We start from the raw sequence: 19,006 nt of genomic DNA, 5'->3' as shown, positions 1-19,006 counted from the left end.
ACCGCTATCCCAAGTTGTTCCTACATGTGAGGTTTGATGGTCCGGTATGCGTCTGTATGTAAGATATGGTCCGGACAAGAAAAAGTTAACAGATGGATGGACAATGCCATACCATAACGTGACTCATCATAGACGGGCGTATAAAAATATAGTGGGTTTCCTCTGAAAACTCTCAAAATTATTTACTAAATTATTTCACTAATGAGCTCTAGTGGTGTCATTAAACAAAACAAAATTTAGTCTCTTTAAGGTTGTCTTTTTACATCATTCTGATGAAAGTATTAACAAAAACTAAAGTAATTCATTGTTTCTATAAATTTTAATGTACATCAGTTAACACAAGTTGAGTTGCTAACAAACTTGGTCCCATGTATAAAAATAGTCTGATGATGTGACAAATTTACTTCCCAGAATGCAGGAAAATGCATCTCATGCATTCTAGATTATAAAAAAAGTTCGGGGGGGGGAGGGGGCATGCCCCCGGACCCCCTAGCAACTCCGGCCCTTTGGGCCGTCGATTACACACACACCCATATAAATTTCTGCATACGAGCCTGTAAAAAGATCAAGTGACACTGATGATAATATCAAAACAAGTTATCATTAACATGTCCTTTTTGTGGGAAATTTATCATATGTTCGACATTCAATAGCCACTGACTAATCTATATTCCGTTTGTGTAAAAAAGGAACTGATGAATTGGCATATAACTCTAATGAATAAAGTTAAAATTCATATAAAAATATATTAAGTTTTAAAGCCATAGCAACTCAAATAACATCTTTTGAAAAAAAACTCCAGGGACTGCAGCTTTAAATAAAAAAGTTTCTTTACACATTATTATCAAATTGCATAGGTTAAATCTTATTTTACAAGTCGGGTAGGAATACAATTGATGGAACAACCAACATACCGTTGTACCTTTAGTCTCAGCATCCTGCATTATCGATTACTTTGATAGCTATTCTAGCATTTTGTCTTCACCCCTGTATTAAAAATGAGATTAATCTATATAATTTGTAAAGAAATGTTATATTTATACAGAATGTTTTAGTAAAAAAAAAAATTGAGTTGGTATGGGTTTAAAACTCAGTAATATGTTATAATATAAGATTTAACATGATTTATTATAGAGTTATCGGTATATGCCAATTCATCGGTTCCCTTTCCACACAAAGAGACTATAGTCGTGTTATCAATTGACAAGTCAGACTTGGAAAATACTCTGAAATAATTCGATTGGTCAACTGATAGGATACAAAAATGCATGTAACACAGTTGACATCAAATTGAATGGAACTGGACTCCAGTAAGTAAAGTGCATACTTGTAAAATTCAAGTTTCAAACTTAAAAATAAATCATCTGTTGAGCGTTAAGCTTGTCGGGTACAAAACTGAATACAAATATGTATTCAAAATCCAATGACATTCATTTCATTTCAACTTATTTTTGTGCTTATAACCAATTACGGTTAAAGCACGCTGTCCTGGGCACACATCTCAGCTATCTGGGCTGTCTGTCCAGAACAGTGGATTAGTTGTTAGTGAGAAAGAAGAGGGTGTAGTGGCCATACACCTACCCATTGAGCCCTTAAGAACTCGCTCTGGACTTTAGCCGGAACGGGGCTGCGAATCCTGGCTTTTGTTAAGTCACAAGTATTAAAATGTAAATGTTGGACAATTGTGTTCATATCACAAATTATTTACCTACTAAACAAATTTAACAAACACTGTTCCATGTAAAATATTCATAATTATGTAAAAACATGATTAAATATATTTAAATATCATCAATTATTTACATAACATCTTCAGTTATTAACTGTCCAATTAGGCTAAAATATGATTGTTTTTTGTATTTAAAAAATATTTCACTATTTAAATTATTATTTTTTTACACAGTAAAAATATTAAATCTGGAATAAAAAATAATTTATCAGTTATTAACAATGAAACAAGTAATTTGCATAGTTTCCAGTTAAAAGCAATATCACATATATTAAATTCTGTAAGAAATAAAGCCGCTTAATTTTTTTTTAAATCCTAAATGCCACATCATTAATGTACTCCGTTTAACAAATTGTCCGTATTGACATTTGTTGCACTTTTTAATTCACCAATAAGTTCTTGGAAGTCTGTGATGAACCAAGATGCCTTTTCTTTCACACTTTCCCTGACCACATTTCCACCATATCCAATAAATGCATCCTGAAAAACGGATATTTAAACTGTGAAGTGAGTCATTTAATAATCGAATTAAGCATAAAATAATATAAAACTATTAAGAAATATATATATATATATTACAAAAATATTTTAATAAAGTGAGTTGCTAAATAATTGAACTGATCATCATTTAAGGGGACATATCTGAGTTTGCTGCATGTTTCTGTCCAATAAAATATTTTTAGAATTAAGCTTACATATTAAATATATTTTCTTGTTTAGAATATCAGTGTCTGTATATTCAATGCGTTTCTGGTCGTCTTAATATTTGTAAGAAGCCCAGACTGGATTTTGTCTTCAAATAATTTTGTATGTATGAAAAAAAAAAAAAAAATCGGAAATAAAATGAAAATTAACCTAATACAAATATTAGAATGATCAGAAACATGTTTAATTTACAGCCACTAATATTCTAAACAAGATAATATATTTAATATGTAAGTTTAATCGTAGAAACATTTTATTAGTTGATAACATGTTAAAAATTGCAGCAAACTCAGGAATGTCCCTTTAATATAAAACTATTAAGAAATATATATCATAAACAGGCCTCTGAAAATTGTGAGAATGATCGTTTTGTTCGCACATTGCCCCCTGGCGAATCTCATTTTGCATAACTAATTTTTTTGTTCACAAAATTTGTTACACCATTTACTTGGATATAACGGGTTACGCAAAAATGATATGGGTTACCTGGATCTATTTCTGCGTCACCGATAAATGGGTCATGCAGATTTTCAATTCTCGGAGGCCTGATAAATATCTCAATTTATTACAATAAATAACAAAGTTATAAGTTTGTCCATCCAGCTTCAAATTTGACATATTACACAATTTCTAAGAAAAAAATCAACGAACAAATCCAAAATTGGGTTTTTAAAACAAAAACAAAATAAACATGCACCTATAATTTAAAGACATTTTCCCATGGACGATAATCTAAAAACAACCACAACAAAACACACCAGCTACTCTACTCTTCCCTGAATCGTTTTGTGAAAAATCTTTTCATCAACTAATAAAATGAAATTGGAAATAATTTGTATTTCTCTTTTAATCGGCTTCTTTGAGGGAAAATGAACTGTATCTAGCAAGGAACAACAGAGCTGGGCAGTCTACCATATACACTGTTTGGTATCAGTATCATGTCGATACCGATTTACTGTACCAAGCAACTTTCAAAACACTGAAATTTCGGTTTTAAAAAATGTTTCCTGTCATTTAGTAAAGCACTACCAATATACCTGACTGACGCAAACTGGCTGAAAAGAGGAGCGGATGAACATAGTTCTTTCTCAGAATTGACAGAATACATGTACATGCACTTTGTGTCGCCAGAAAGTATTGATCGATCATGGCACAGCTACAAATCTAAAGAAACATTCAACGCAAACACAAGCAAGCGTAAACCAAAACATTAACACAGCTGAAGGGAATACCAAAAAGAGTCTTAAGAGAAAACAAATAAGAATGATACCATGTGCAGTATGCGATAAGGTTATTAATATCCCGAATACCGTACTGACATTGAGATACATGTAAATCACTCCCAAAATACCGATACCGAACCTGAAATTTCAAAACTGCCAAACTCTAATAAACAATAGTACAGTGGCCTTGACATTTGTATGTACTAACCGCCGGCGGACAGGTTTCCATATCTGTGGCACCGTCTCCCACCATGACCAGCTGCTTGTGACCAAACTTCTCCTTGATCATCTTCACCACTTTAGTCTTCCCTCCGGAATCAGAGGTCGGTTGGTCAACATCAAAGCCAGCATATTCCCCTGTTAAAATAGGTGGTAATAATTAGTGTTGGGAATTGGTTGGAATTTCATCATCGATCATTGGTTATAATCAGTTTTACACCAATCGATTAAGGGCCGTAGCTAGGATTGTTTTGGGGTTTTGGGGGGGGGGGGGGGGGGGGGGGGCAGATGAATTTTTTTAACAAAAGAGCATGGAAGGTGCAAGACACCAGGTGGTCAAGGGGCATGCACCCCAGCCCCAGGAAAATTTGAAATCTAGAGGCTCTGAAATGCAATTATTTTGAAGCCGTTTCAGGGAGGTTTCATACTTAAAACGTCAGTATCAATAACCAGCTATGGCCCTGCGATTTACTTTCGATTACATGAATTACATGATCTCAAGAAAGATTTGAATAATTAGAATCATGCACCTTACACATATTGTCATGTTAACTGGGATACATGATACAAATCACTCATTTTCTCTGTTCAGTATTGGTTTTCTTTACATACCTATGAAAAGAAACACAAAACCCACATATTCAGGGCTAGCTCTGGCACTTGCCAAATTCGCCAATTGCAAATTTTGAAAGCAGTTGGCAAATTTTATTTTAGCTTGGCGAAATAATTTCATGTAATAATTGAATTTTGTTTAGAAAATAACTGACAATTTCTGCAATTTTTAAAGTTTAATAGAAAATGTGGCGAATTGATTTGCTCACCCAGAGCTAGCCCTGCATATTTGTAACAATTCCATTATTAGTTAAATTAACTTGTTTCCAGCAGGGGCTGGACGTAGCCCAGTGGTACAGGGCTCGCTCGATGTACGGTTGGTGTGAGATCGATCCTCCTCGGTGACCCCATTGCGCTATTTCTCGTTCCAGCCAGTGCACCATGACTGGTATATCAAAGGCTGTGGTATGTACTACCCTGTCTGTGGGATGGTGCATACAAAAGATCCCTTGCTGCTAATAGTAAAGAGTAGCCCATGAAGTGGCGATAGTGGGTTTCCTCTCTCAATATCTGTTTGGTTTTTATGTCCGACGCCATATAACCGTAAATAAAAATGTGTTGAGTGCGTCGTTAAATAAAACATTTCTTTCTTTCTTTCTTTCTTTCTTTCCAGCAATGTTTTCATTAGTCCACATGAGAAGTACATCTAAAAATCTACTTGTATGCAATTATGTTCATTTTATCCAAATAAGTGCATTCAACATGTTTTTGCTTCCTCAAAATAAAACTGAATTATAAATTTTTACTTGTTCACACGATAACCACTAAGGTACAATTTGTTTGTCCGAACAGATTTTAACTTGACAGAAAAACAAACAAGCGCTTATTGTAAATGCTGCTTTCAGCAAGTTAATTACAGATTAATTCATCAATTATGTTTCAATCAATAAAAAATTAATTAACTTATTTATCTATCAACAAATTAATGTATTATGCTTACTAGACGCTCGCATAATACAATTTATATTTCTAATGTGTGGTATTGACAATACCAAAACAAACGAGGGTAATAACCCCTATATACCAAAACCTATATATTTTAGACAATATTTAAGCATTACATTTTCAAATAACCTTGGTGTTCCACAATAAAATTATCCACTGTTATGTTAATTAATCACACCCATTATTATATAATTTTAAAAATGAACAATATGCATGTGAAATATTTTTATATGTACCTGAGTAATAAAACTTCAGTCTATTGCAAAATATGTTTCCTGGTGGTATGGACAGCAATTTGGCTGCTTCAGTAATAACTGAAATAAACCCTCCAGACACGAGATAAACTGCACAGCCTCGCTCCTTCAATAGTGACACCAACTCTCTGAAATGTAATATAAAATATTAATTTCATGCCATCACCAAGGGTTTCTAGGTTATGGTAGCCCCACTCCCATGCGAGGGTTTCTACCTGAGGGTAAAATGGGTATGGCGTCATACCCAATTTTTTTAAAGATACTTTTGGTTAAATTAACCTTTTGACAAAATTAATTACTCTTTATCATTAGTGATATTCAATGTTGAGCTAATAAATAACTACTATTACCATGCCCGACGGTTATTGAATTTTTTTTGGGTCAAATATTGCAGTTAAGTCTATTTTGTAAATATGAATATCCTGCCCCCACCCCAACCCCCCCAATGTTAGTGTTTTTAAGCTCTATCTCCCTCTTTTAGTGACATATTACAGTAAAATTGTATTAACTTAAAGTAAAGCAGGGCTAGTGAATTTTTAATCATGGCTAGTAAATCACTGATCCCATGGCTAGTGGATTTTATAGAAATTATAGAAACCCTGCATCACCATTATAAATATATTTTATTTTATCACCTGATTGTGCATAAGAATTTTTTGCGTAAGACGTATTGGCAATACAAACCACTGGCACTACTAATAGTAATACTAATAAATATTTAACAGGTTTATCAAGACCAACTCTGCCCATTGCCAAATTTGCCAATTTCTAAATTTTATACAAAGTGGCTACAACATTTTAGTGTATCACCACTAAAATTTTGTTTAAATTAGCCACTTTTCAAACAAATACAGTAGAATCTTGTTGGATCGAACTCGGAAGGGTCAAACACGCTGTAGCACTCAAACCAAAAATGAAGTCCAGAGTTACAATTACACATTGTTGACCGAATTATTAGGTTGAACTAGGTTGATGGGCCGAACACTTTCTTGAGCACCGATGGGGTTCGAGCCAACGGGATTCAACTGTATTCTATACATCTGAAAACTTACTCAAACTAACCATCGACACGTTTGGAAAATAAAGGTGTTACGGACCTTGTACTGAAAGAATTAAGGCAAATATATAAATGTTTTGGTTTCGAGAGCCCCCCAGTGTCCAGTTATTAATACTGATAATGTATTGCACGCCCATGAACACTCTGTGAGATTTGAAATAGCTCAATAGTGGCACTTTCACCTAGATTTATAGGATGGATTTTTAAAGAGATTATACAGTATGATACACAAGCACTTGGGCTTTAAGTTAGGTCTCTTCATTTGATGGTGCATGCAGAAAACAACGTTCCATCTATGAGGCTATGAGGTGAAAGACCTAAATTGGAGCAGACAATCTATACTGAACACCACTGAAATAGCACCAGAGATAATATACAAATATACACCTGGAAAAAAGTTGAGCACCCTCATGAAATTTGATAATGACTAATAAAACAAGTGTCGCCAAGACATTACTGGCAAACTGAGCTGCGAAAATTGAATTTGATTTGTTACAACCCATTGGCAATAAGAAACATATAATATTGACAAAAATACCATGGTGCGTTTTCAATGGTGTTTAGTATATCATGAAATCTGTAACATGTCACTTGATTGGGTAATCCTAAAAGTGACTAACCAATAATCATTCTGGTGCTACATCTGGCACCATGACCATGCGAAAGGTTAACATGATGTAACACATCGGAAATAAATTTGCTTGGAACAGTTATCTACCGTGCATATGCTGAGTAACAAATTTCAAATTGGAAAGGTAAGTTTACTGAGGTACATGCATAGGAATATTATGCAGACAATTTTATATGGCTGACCTAATGATGAACAGTAAACACAATTATCTCCCTCTCCACAGAATACGTTCAACAGCTCTCAAATAAAATAAGTCTTCAACGTTGTTTTTCACATAACAAACATTTTACTAATATAAAAAAGATATAAATATAGCACCTACACTATTCCATCACTAAGCACTGCTTTCTGTGGCCAGTAAAGTTAACCATCTGTTGTCGAGATGGTTTAATGATATTCAGCTCTCCACAGAATATGTTCAACAGCTCTCAAATAAAATAAGTCTTTAATTTTTAAATTTATTTTGACATAACAATCATTTTACTAATATATAAAGATATAAATATAGCACCTACACTATTCCATCACTAAGCCGTGGCTTTCTGTGACCAATAAAGTCAACCATTTGTTGCCGAGATGGTTTAATGATATCCAATCTCTGCGAAAGTGCTTCCCTGAAAGACATGTTGCCACCCATTGCCTTCTTTGTTCTGCAATGTAAAATAACAAACACAGTTTGAAAATGAACCCAATTCCCATAAAATATCTTCAAAAAATACTAAAACTATGGAAAAACAATATGTTGCAAGTTAGACGTATTTTCCCACATCCTGATATATATTGTATGTAAGTAAATTCAATAAACAAATTCCAGATTTTACAAACTTTTATTATTTGCAGCTCGCTGGGAAAAAAAAATGTCTATAACTTTCTATATATACATGTCTACAGACAATTTACCTGTGTTAATTTATGACATAATAAATATTTAAACCTGAAATATGTGCCCTTATTCATGTACATATAAGTAATATTATTACATTATACTTTATATTTAATTAATTTGTTTCCGTTATTGATAATCAAAAGGTAGCAAGCTATAAAGCACCTGCTAAAACCACTGAAAAAACTGCAGGTAATTTGTCATGGAAGAAAGGAAGGAAATGTTTTATTTAACGACGCACTCAACACATTTTATTTACGGTTATATGGCATCAGATATATGGTTAAAGACCACACAGATATTGAATGAGGAAGCACATACCACGGCCTTTGATGTGCCAGTAGTGGTGCACTGGCTAGAGCGAGAAATAGCGCAATGGGCCCACTAACGGGGATTGATTCCAAACTGACTGTGCATTAAATGAGAGCTTTACCACTGGGCTACGTCTCGCCCCTAATTTATCAAGAGACAGATATGTACGATTGTCTCATACAAGACTTTAGATCTCACTAATGTAGATGCACCATGCTTTTTGTCTGTTCTGAGCACACTGCAAGATCTTATTGGTGCAGTAATGTTATTAACAGCTGCTGAAGAGTTGTGACTAATTCAAAAATACATTTCAGGTTATCTTAATCTAATGAAAGCGTAACAATGCACAAAAACTTAGAAATACTTAAATATTTAAATATATACCTATAGTATACTGTGCAAATACTACACATGCGCAAATATGTATAACAGTTTCTGACTGTATTATGGGCCTATGGCCTTTATACTGAATAAAAATTGTCTCGTCTTGAAAGCTTAACATGTCGGTGAATTTGAGATGACATATTTTTAGGTCAGCATAGTTTTTATTAATTTGGGTATGATTATTTTGGACATTTTGGCACAGAGTTTATGGTCTTAACTTTGGTGCAATCTAAACGTAGGAAAGCCTAAGATTACAATTTAAAAAAAGAAGTTTATTATCCCCAGAAACAAATGCCGAAGAGCTAGGGATGACATTGTAAGTTGTAACACATCCTGTAAAGTGACATGATAATTGCTTTTTTAAATTACTATTTTGATTAAGATTTTTAAAATAAAGTTTATTATCCCCAGAAACCTATTTATGCTGAAGTGCTAGGCATGACTAAGATTTTTTTAAATATTGTTTATTAACCCCAGAAACAAATTTATGCTGAAGTGTTAGGGGTGATATTATAACGTCAGTAATATATGCTAAAATATGCAATACATCTCACAGTTCTGACACCTCAAGACCGACATTGCAGAACTTGGCCAGCTCATCAATGCCTTCATCCTTGCACACTGTCGAGTCGACATCAAAACAGACAGCATCCGCTCTCCGCCACACTGCTCTGACGTCTTTCTGTGACATATCGTACAGCAGTCTTATTAATCTGTGGAAATAATTGCTAAAATAATAAAAACATCTATAACCAAGGCTAGAAATTGATAGGAGGCAGACAGCAAATGCCTCTCAAAATACACCATCAGGGTTGAAAATTAACTTGAATACCATGGTTGCCAGCAGGGCCAGTTAAAAAATTCAGTATAAATAAAAATGTTTCTTTACAAATTACTATTAAATTATACAGTTTAAATCACATTTATAATAAAGAGGTGAAGACAAAATGCTACAACAGCCAAAGTATGCAGCTTGACTTGTATTGTCTCAGAAATAAAATATGATGCAGTACAAAGAAACTAAAAGTAGAACTGCGCGTGGTTTAACTAGTCTGGAAGTGGCAGTCCTCTTTATGATGATGCAAGAGGGATGAAATAAACTTTGTGGCAATGAAAGAGGGATGAAATCTCCAGTGAAGAATTTTCTCGTGAATGGCTGTCCTATAAACGAGGCACTATTTTGCCAAATGCCCATTCGACTCTGCATTGTGCAGAGATACGGCCTGATCATGGATCACGGTTTTGTCGTTCAGATTGCCTTAAAACCTGTATTACAAAAGAAGATTTAACCTATGCAGTTTGAATCATAATTTGTAAATAATTTCTTTTATTGTTTACCCTGAACACCCCCCCCCAAATTTTAAAAAAATAAAAATTAATAATAACACCCCCCCACCCCAAAAAAAAAAAACCCCACACAAAAAAAACAATGTTATTTGTGATAGCATGGGTTTAAAACTTAATAAATTAATATGTATTATATGACTTTTATATTTATTCATTATAAAGATACATGCCAATTCATCGGTTCCCTTTTGACACAAATGGACAATATAGCCTCAATGTTTTATTTTTTTTTTGCTCAGTAAAATGTAATAATGTGTTTGTGTATGCACATGTGTGCGTTTAATTTGGATATTGTAAATGCTATAGTAGTAGGCTACTAATAAAATAAACATGGAAAGAATAATAAATCTGAGTAAAAAAACACAAAAACATTTTACCAAAACATGATGTACAGGTACTTTGTTATCATATACAGAGCATAAAACATAGTTACCGTTTATTACAGTAATATTTGGATGGTTAGGTCATCCTATCAATACTTGGAAAGAAATGTTTTATTTAATGACACACTCAACACATTTTATTTACAGTTATATGGCATCAGAAATATGGTTAAGGACCATACAGATATTGAGAGAGGAAACCCGCTGTCGCCACTTCATGAGCTACTCTTTTCGCTTAGCAGCAAGGAATATTTTATATGCACCATCCCACAGACAGGGTAGTATATACCACAACCTTTGATATACCAGTCGTGGTTCAATGGCTAGAACGAGAAATAGCCCAATGGGCCCACCGACGGGGATCGATCGCAGACTGACTGTGCATCGAGCGAGCGCTTTACCACTGGGCTACGTCCCACCCCGTCAATACTTGGTGTCAATACTTTAGATCTAATCCATTTTTATTTTATGCAAATCACTTAAACTTAAAACAATACCGATAATGCCAATCTATTAACGGACCGTTGGAATAATCCCTGTAGTAATGAAAAATTCCATTGTTATTTTTATATGTGCGTATACGCTCATGTTAGTGTGAGTTAAAACTTCAAGATAGATTTGGATTTTGTCCCAGAATAATATAAACAAAGTAAATATTATTAATTTTTTACCATAATATTGAAATAAAGAAATGTTTTATTTAACGACACACTCAACACATTTTATTTACGGTTATATGGTGTCAGACATATGGTTAAGGACCACACAGATTTTGAGAGGAAACCCGCTGTCGCCACTACATGGGCTACTCTTTCCGATTAGCAGCAAGGGATCTTTTATTTGCACTTCCCACAGGCAGGATAGCACAAACCATGGCCTTTGTTGAACCAGTTATGGATCACTGGTCGGTGCAAGTGGTTTACACCTACACATTGAGCCTTGCGGAGCACTCACTCAGGGTTTGGAATCGGTATCTGGATTAAAAATCCCATGCCTCGACTGGGATCCAAACCCAGTATCTACCAGCCTGTAGACCGATGGCCTGCCACGACGCCATAATATTGAATCACAATTGTCAAAAAATAGGCTTACTAGATAATTATATGGCATATCCAGTTCATTCCATTAAGCCGACGACTTCCAGATTTTAAAAATATGTGCAGTGTCTGCAATACGTTTTGAGCACTATTTTTTACAAAGACCTGGCCCAAAAGCAGTGAAGCTGAGTCTGAAGCTGTCAAAATATAGAGCATGTTCTATGTCTTCTTCTGCTGTAGTTTGCTCCAGCACAGTCGTGGTGTGTTTAGTCACATTCGATTCATTTCAGTGCTTTTTATTAACTAGTACCATACTCGCCCTACCCTAAAATTGATGGTCGCCCAACGGACTACGTTTTTAAAATTCTTAGTCACCCTTAGCCAATAAAGGTCGCCCGTGGCGACTGCTAATTTACAACCCTGCCTGCACCATATGCTTAATGATTTTCAGTCACACAAGCAGTAGGCCTAATCAATGTCCTCAAGGTTAAACATTTTATCGGCCTTTTAAATGTTTTTCTGGAGATTAATTTTTTTATTTTTTTAAAATGTTTGTTACAAACTGATTCAGTGTAACAAATGGCTCAAAATTAAGAACTCTATGAGTCTATCAAAGAATAAAGCAATCATCGACAACCAAATGTCAATGACAGCCAGCTACCATCTATCATCTATGACACTACTAAATCTGATGTCACAGAACTTTAGTTTGATTAGTCTGAAGTCCAGCCATTATATTAAACTTATTCTCGGAACCGGCGTGACATCACACGGCCTAGTTACCGATCATCCGGGTCTTTGGGGGTGAAGCAAAGCCTTAGTGATTACTGTTTTACATAGAATGAAGTTATCGTATTAACTTTTTACATGTCTTACATATTGTCATTTATTTTCTGTAGCTAACACATAGTTGCAATACGTCTTATGTGTATTATAACAGCTTGGGTTGCCATATAAGAGAAAAGAACAACGGGAATGTGAATTAGTATAATCTATATTTAGTACCGATGTGTTTCCGTGTACTTTCAATGTCGAGGGGACAGAGCAGGTTGGGCAGAATATAATTTTTGTTGATGCAATTTTCAGGTAATTTTAACAATTTTGAAATGATAAGATAATTATTAATATAATAATTATGACGTGGGCTACAAAATATATAATTTGTATTTATAATAAAATTTGTATGCATGATTAAATTAATTATTTTTATGATTTAATAATTATTTTATTTCCAAATAATATGTAATAATTAAACAATGGCAAAGTTGTTACTTTACAACTTCAAAATGACAATAGTATTATTGTCATATCTTATTATATAGATGTATTGGCAACAGTATAATGTTCCACTGAATACATTCTTTTATTCTTAAAACAAAATACAGTTTCTTGAAATAATGAAATGCTTTTGTTTTTACAGATTGCAAAATTACCACATGATGTTGCCCTTCCTTACCGGTTGAATGCAGGCAACAAAAAACAGCAATAATAAAATATAGCCATCCTCAGACCTTGACATCTAGGGGGAGCAATATCTCTCTCTACTTGAGATTAGTTAAGGAGAATAATATATAGTTTCCTTTGGCATGTGAATTTATTTATGTAGTATCAATATGGTATTATTTTAAATTGCCCCCCATAAACTACATTAGGGAGCAAATAATCAGTTCCCTCAGTTATTTTCATGTCGAGGTCTACAACCTAATGAAACATAAGTGTTACCTCATCGAACAAACATGCAAATGTTTTAATAATAGGGTTTAACCTGGTATATTTAGTAATAAAACACAAAAACTTACCTGAGTAAATAATGGTTAATATATATATGTATAATATTGGTTTGTTTTATATCTAGTCACAATGGATATTGCAGATATGGTTTTGTTCACTCTTGTGCTGTATTAGAATTGTTATTGCAGTTCAATTTAAGTAATAGTATACAGCTGGAGAAAGGAAGCAAATATGGTTGTTAATAAACTGATTTACATCGGTATGCCTTCTACTAGACTACACATATTTAACCTAAGTTGCTTTTAACCCGGGTTAAATTACCTCATGTAGATGCACTTATGTAGCATATTCAAGGAAAATATATGAATGAGATAGTTAAATGCTATATTCTCCATGTCAAACAGTGTTTTCAAAATGGAAAACAAATATCAGATATGGCAGTTGACCATTCATTTTATTGCAGGTAATTTCTAAAGCAGATTACACACACAAACACACACACTGAACTGTAGAATACCGTGAAACTACATATATATGTAAAAAGGTAAGTCCTCAAACTTGAACAAGTAAAATTTACAAATGTACCACAACCACCAAATTACATTGATCCACAATAGAATAGGTTTTTATGTATTTTTAGATTTATGTATATGTATGTGTAGTGTTTTCCCTAGCTTGTTTTAGCACGGTGCAGCACCATGCCTCAATAGTCTAGCACCATCTTGCCTTAATCAGCACCATGCTGCCCTGAGATTAAATAAGCCATTTTCACTAATTAATTCTAAAATTGCCTTTATAAAACACCCAAAAAGGTATTATTAATTAATAAAATATGCCGTTTACATCTTTTGCCATTCATTTATTAAAGCAAGCACATAAATTACATTAATGTTTATTTCAATTAATTTTTGTGTATTTTTAAGGAAAAAAAGTTCCCCGAAAATGGTGAAAATGCCCCAAAAGTGTTTGGTCTACCATGCTGTGACAAATTTCTAGGGAAATTACTAATGTGTGTGGGTGTGTGTGTATATATATATATGTATGTATGTATGTATGTATGTATGTATGTATGTATATATATATATGTATATATATATATATATATATATATATATATATATATATATATATATATATATATATTGTATATATATATTATGTATGTATATGTATACACATACATATATAGATATATATACACACACACATATACCCAGTACATACATATATATATACACACACACACACACACACACACACACACACATTAGTGATTTCCCTAGAAATTTGGCATATATATATCTATATATATATATATATACACTGAAACAAAGGCACACATTATTTACCCTCTGCACCAAAGTAAATACTAAACACGTGGGGGGGGGGGGGGGGGGAAGACGACCTATATTTTCTTACCGCAGGCCTGCTACAGACACATTTGCAAAAAAAAAAAAAAAATTAAAGTTTAAACAAGAATTTAGGCCAATATTATAATTATTATATGCGTGTAATTTAGCAGTATAAACTTCTATTTTAAAATTAAAAAATAAATAAGATGTAGTAGCAAAATAAATACAAGTATAGATAATATCCAAGCAACTAAGATTAAATGAAAAATAAAGACCACACAAATTTAATGATAAAGGAATATACTCTTTATTCAATAACTGGATGCATCTATTTTTTTTTTTTTTTTTTTCTTTTCTTTTTATTTTTTTTTTTGTTGGGGTTTTCATGGAAGACGATGGAATTGTGTATTTTATTTACAGTATAATTTCTGTGATTTTGGGATTTTTATCACTGCACATGCTTTTAACCATTTTTGTTTGCTAAATTAATCTCTGTCAACAAGCAACAACATTAAAAGTCATACGTAGTCACCATTCTGTGAGGGAAGCCATGGAATTCTATCAGGTTTGTCGTTATAATGTTTGACAAAATCGGCGTACTAGACTAGACCCTACCCACAAGCGGCGCCTAATCTCTTCTTTTGAAAATTTGTAAAACGATATTTTTTTTAACACCATGTTATGGTTTATGCAGCCAACTGCACAACATATCTTAGGCATCGTGACTGTTAACTGTTGTAAATGATCGACCAAAGTTGCCTCATTTCACTATCAAACTATACGTAACTAAGGAGAAGCTTCACCGCGTCACGTGATAAACAATGGCGGCCAGGGGTCGAAGTACCTGTATGTTCGGTTCCGAGAATATGATGTTAACCAGTAGGCCTACGCGTGGAACTCTTGATTACATCATTTTATCCTGCCTGCATCAATTATTCCCACCACGTCGACATGGGGGGGGGGGGGGGGGGGGGAGAAATAAAAAAAGGAAAAGTTGGGGAGGGACATTTATATTGACAAATGTCCTTACACAGATGCAACAACACCTCCAGTACTAAGCGGAATTCTAAACACCTGTTACCAGTTCGATACATAAATTACAGCAGGAAACCGGTCAATAAAGATTTTGTCATCAACAACGTCCCGGGCCGATGCTTCGGTTCTGTCAATCGTGTAACAGGAAGTATTTCTTCTTCTTGATTTATAGCGTACTTTACTCCTTCCGCTTGCCACTTCACTGTCCCAACATAGCGTAAAGATGGCAATATTAAATTTTGTTTATACTTTAGTCCTGCCAAAGTTACAGCATGCAGTCCATACGCAAACAACGTAGCTGCCTGGTCCGTTAACAAGGTTATGAAAAAGAACCCAGCTGTTGTCACGTAGCGCATGCCAATTATCAGCAAAATTGATTAAAAAAAAAAAAAAATAAACTGCCCCCCCCCACCCCCACCCCACGAAATAATTCATACAAGCACGGGATATTGTCAAATTATTTAACATTTATTTTACTGTAAACGCTATCAGGCCCGTACATAGTATTTTTAAGAGGGTTGGGGTGGGGTGGGGTGGGGGTGAATCAATGGGGAACAAAACCAAAAACGTTTACATAACGTTATCTAAATTTGAATTTTTTTCTTTTTAGATCTCGCAAGTCCAGTGAGCTCTGTAGTCACTGAACTGCATCCCGATTTATCATAAAAACTGTATAAAATATGCATACTCGTAATCAGTTAATGTTGTCTGTGTAATCAGGGTGTAGAGGACGAATTACGTTTCTTGACAAAATGTCCCTCAAATTTAACCCGTAGGAATATATCATACACAAAAATAGAAATACATTGTACAGATTTTACCATCTTAACTGACCTGGGAAAATGTTTCTTCCTCCTAGACTGCCCAGCTCACATATCGCCAACAGTTTGGCAGGCATGTTACGAAATGTTTTTACACAAACAGAACTGTCCAGATCCTCTACCTCAGTATAAGCAGTATAATTTTATTAATTATTATTAAACCATCTAAATTATATACATTGTGTGCCATTATTCACTCAAAATCCATACATGACTATATATGTTTTTATTTAAATATTCTTACTTATGTTTTAGAATGTGCCATGTTTTTTTAAAACAAATAGATAATAATTGTTTTAAAATGTATCTAACGAGCGAAAGCGAGTTTGAAACGTTTTTAAACAAGTAGTGAGATAAATGGTATCTAACGCACACGAATGTATTATTCTATTTCTTACATATCTTAACATAACCAGGTTTTAAGCAAATTTTAACATCTTTTTTGACTAAAAGTTATTTACAGCCGTTGCACTTGTAGCTAACTTACGCGTCACAGACACATAATTGTCAGGTTAACTATAGTCACAGTGTAATCTATTTCCACCGTGTTGTTTTTCATTGGCTGCATGGCACTGGTGACCTGGTCGTCACCTAGGACCAGCCAGTCGTATGTCTTGAAATTGCTAACACACATGTACGTGTGTTAACAACCCATGTGTTACCAAAAATAATACATGGTGATCTCACCAACGGGTGAGTAAGAAGCAAAGATAATATATACATGAGATTGATTAATTTCTAGTTATTTATCATGCATAAATGCTAGATAAACATGGCACCTGCAACATCAATAATGCACCGTTAACTGCCAATGTTATAATCCGTCCAATTTTTTTTTCTTTTCTCGCAGGTCCGTAGGAACCTTTGGCACATAAAGATAAAAATATGGCGTGTGCCATCCACTAGCGGCTATCACCCAGTCACTATAGACTGTACCCCGCCCGCCCCCCCCCCCCCCCCCCCCCCCTCCACATTTCAGATATCGTTCATGCGGGCCTGTTTCGTCATTACCTTTTGTTTGGCTAGCTTGAGATATAAAGACAACATATAAAAAGCCGTTCAATAATTACGCAAAAGTGGATTATTTCTGTACCACCTCCATACAACATACGTTTGTAACGCTAAACTGTTCTAAAATTATGTAACGTTAGTCACACCGTTATCGCTGTTATATGATATATATTTTTACCAACATTATTTGATTTTGTTAGTACATATATTTTTAATTTGTGTGTTTAATTGGAAAAGCTATGACTGTATGTACTTATAATTCAATTTACGAATATTAAAGATAATAGAAGTGTACACACACACACACACACACACACACACACACACATATAAACCATCGCTGCTGCTACGTTGGGGTGTGTACATGCCCCTTGCCCCCCCCCCCACCCCTCCCCCCAACGCAACCTACACCAGTGCATACTTTTTAAAAAACGTTACTTAACTCGACACACATTGTTTTTTCCCGCCCCATATAACATTACGTAATTGTTGAACGGTCCCTATTATATATATATGATCGTACAAAAGGCAAACTTACCGCGACACAAATACACGAACAGCCGTCCCACGACTGATTGATATGTAGCGTGAAAGAGAGAACAGCTGATCAACTGGAGTATCGTACTATAAATAGTGAATAATATATAAACACGATTTAATTAAATTTAATGTACCTGATGAATTACGTAGGTGAAGTTGATACGTACTATATACGTTTAATTTATAGAACATAGGTGAAGTTGATACATACATTTATAAATGGTCTTGTACAGTTCTGTGCGTTTATTGAACAGTACAACTTGAGATTGAACTCTTACAATGAATTAGGTCACATTGCAGAATGATCACGTGTGACAGCGGTGGAAGATTTTCCATCCGTACTGTTCCACCTGTTGGAACTTTTTCTTTGTATTGTACTGTTATAGATCCACTCCTTTGTCGAGTATGGGTCGACGGATTTCTTTTATCAAACTCACGCCGCCCGGGTTAATGCTCGGAAAGGAGTTGTTGGCGTATACTGGCGTAGCCAGGATTTTATATTGGGGTGGGGGTGGGGGCACATTATGTATATATTCTATATATTTTTTTGATTGAGGTTGATGTCCCCGTGCTCTCCCTCCCCTCCCTACGTCACTGTTGGCGAAACAGTTTCTTTAATTATGTATTAAAATGACACTGACGTAGCAAGGGACGGAGGGAGGGGGGCAAACTATTTTCATCAATTGTATTTTTTATTTTTTTAGCCTACCGTTAAAACCATCACACGACTTAGGCTACGACTTTGGGCTAAATTATAAATTGTTGCCAATCCAGTGTCTATAGTCGTTTTTGGTT

The 19,006-nt window shown here is 34.4% G+C and overlaps 1 protein-coding gene across 5 annotated transcripts; it reads right to left on the bottom strand.

Moving 5' to 3' along the window:
• Window positions 1-300: 300 nt before the first annotated feature.
• On the bottom strand, window positions 301-18,361 carry LOC121369058 (phosphoserine phosphatase-like). 5 transcript variants are annotated; one of them, XM_041493887.1, is made up of 6 exons: window positions 18,210-18,361; window positions 9,509-9,667; window positions 7,891-8,025; window positions 5,670-5,815; window positions 3,866-4,014; window positions 301-2,209 (listed from the first exon to the last, which is right to left on the bottom strand). In XM_041493887.1, the coding sequence occupies exons 2-6, from the start codon at window positions 9,643-9,645 to the stop codon at window positions 2,060-2,062; spliced, it is 717 nt and encodes a 238-aa protein (XP_041349821.1). In that variant the 5' UTR covers window positions 9,646-9,667; window positions 18,210-18,361; the 3' UTR covers window positions 301-2,059. The 5 variants fall into 5 exon arrangements, with proteins under 5 accessions (XP_041349821.1, XP_041349818.1, XP_041349817.1 ...); XM_041493884.1 differs by lacking the exon at window positions 18,210-18,361 and adding an exon at window positions 15,886-16,026; XM_041493883.1 differs by lacking the exon at window positions 18,210-18,361 and adding an exon at window positions 15,879-15,996.
• Window positions 18,362-19,006: the final 645 nt, after the last annotated feature.

The sequence above is a fragment of the Gigantopelta aegis genome, chromosome 3, assembly GCF_016097555.1.
Source record: "Gigantopelta aegis isolate Gae_Host chromosome 3, Gae_host_genome, whole genome shotgun sequence".
Lineage (NCBI taxonomy): Eukaryota > Metazoa > Mollusca > Gastropoda > Neomphalida > Peltospiridae > Gigantopelta > Gigantopelta aegis.
This window is presented reverse-complemented; position numbering and strand designations above follow the sequence as displayed.

What these genes read in the sequence shown, in the direction of transcription:
- LOC121369058 (XM_041493883.1), bottom strand. Translation starts at nt 15,898, where the DNA reads ATGTATCGAACTGGTAACAG. An exon ending in ATGTATCGAACTGGTAACAG is followed by an intron (nt 9,668 to 15,878) that starts GTGTTTAGAATT and finishes TTATTTCCACAG; the next exon opens with ATTAATAAGACTGCTGTACG. An exon ending in GGTCTTGAGGTGTCAGAACT is followed by an intron (nt 8,026 to 9,508) that starts GTGAGATGTATT and finishes TTTACATTGCAG; the next exon opens with AACAAAGAAGGCAATGGGTG.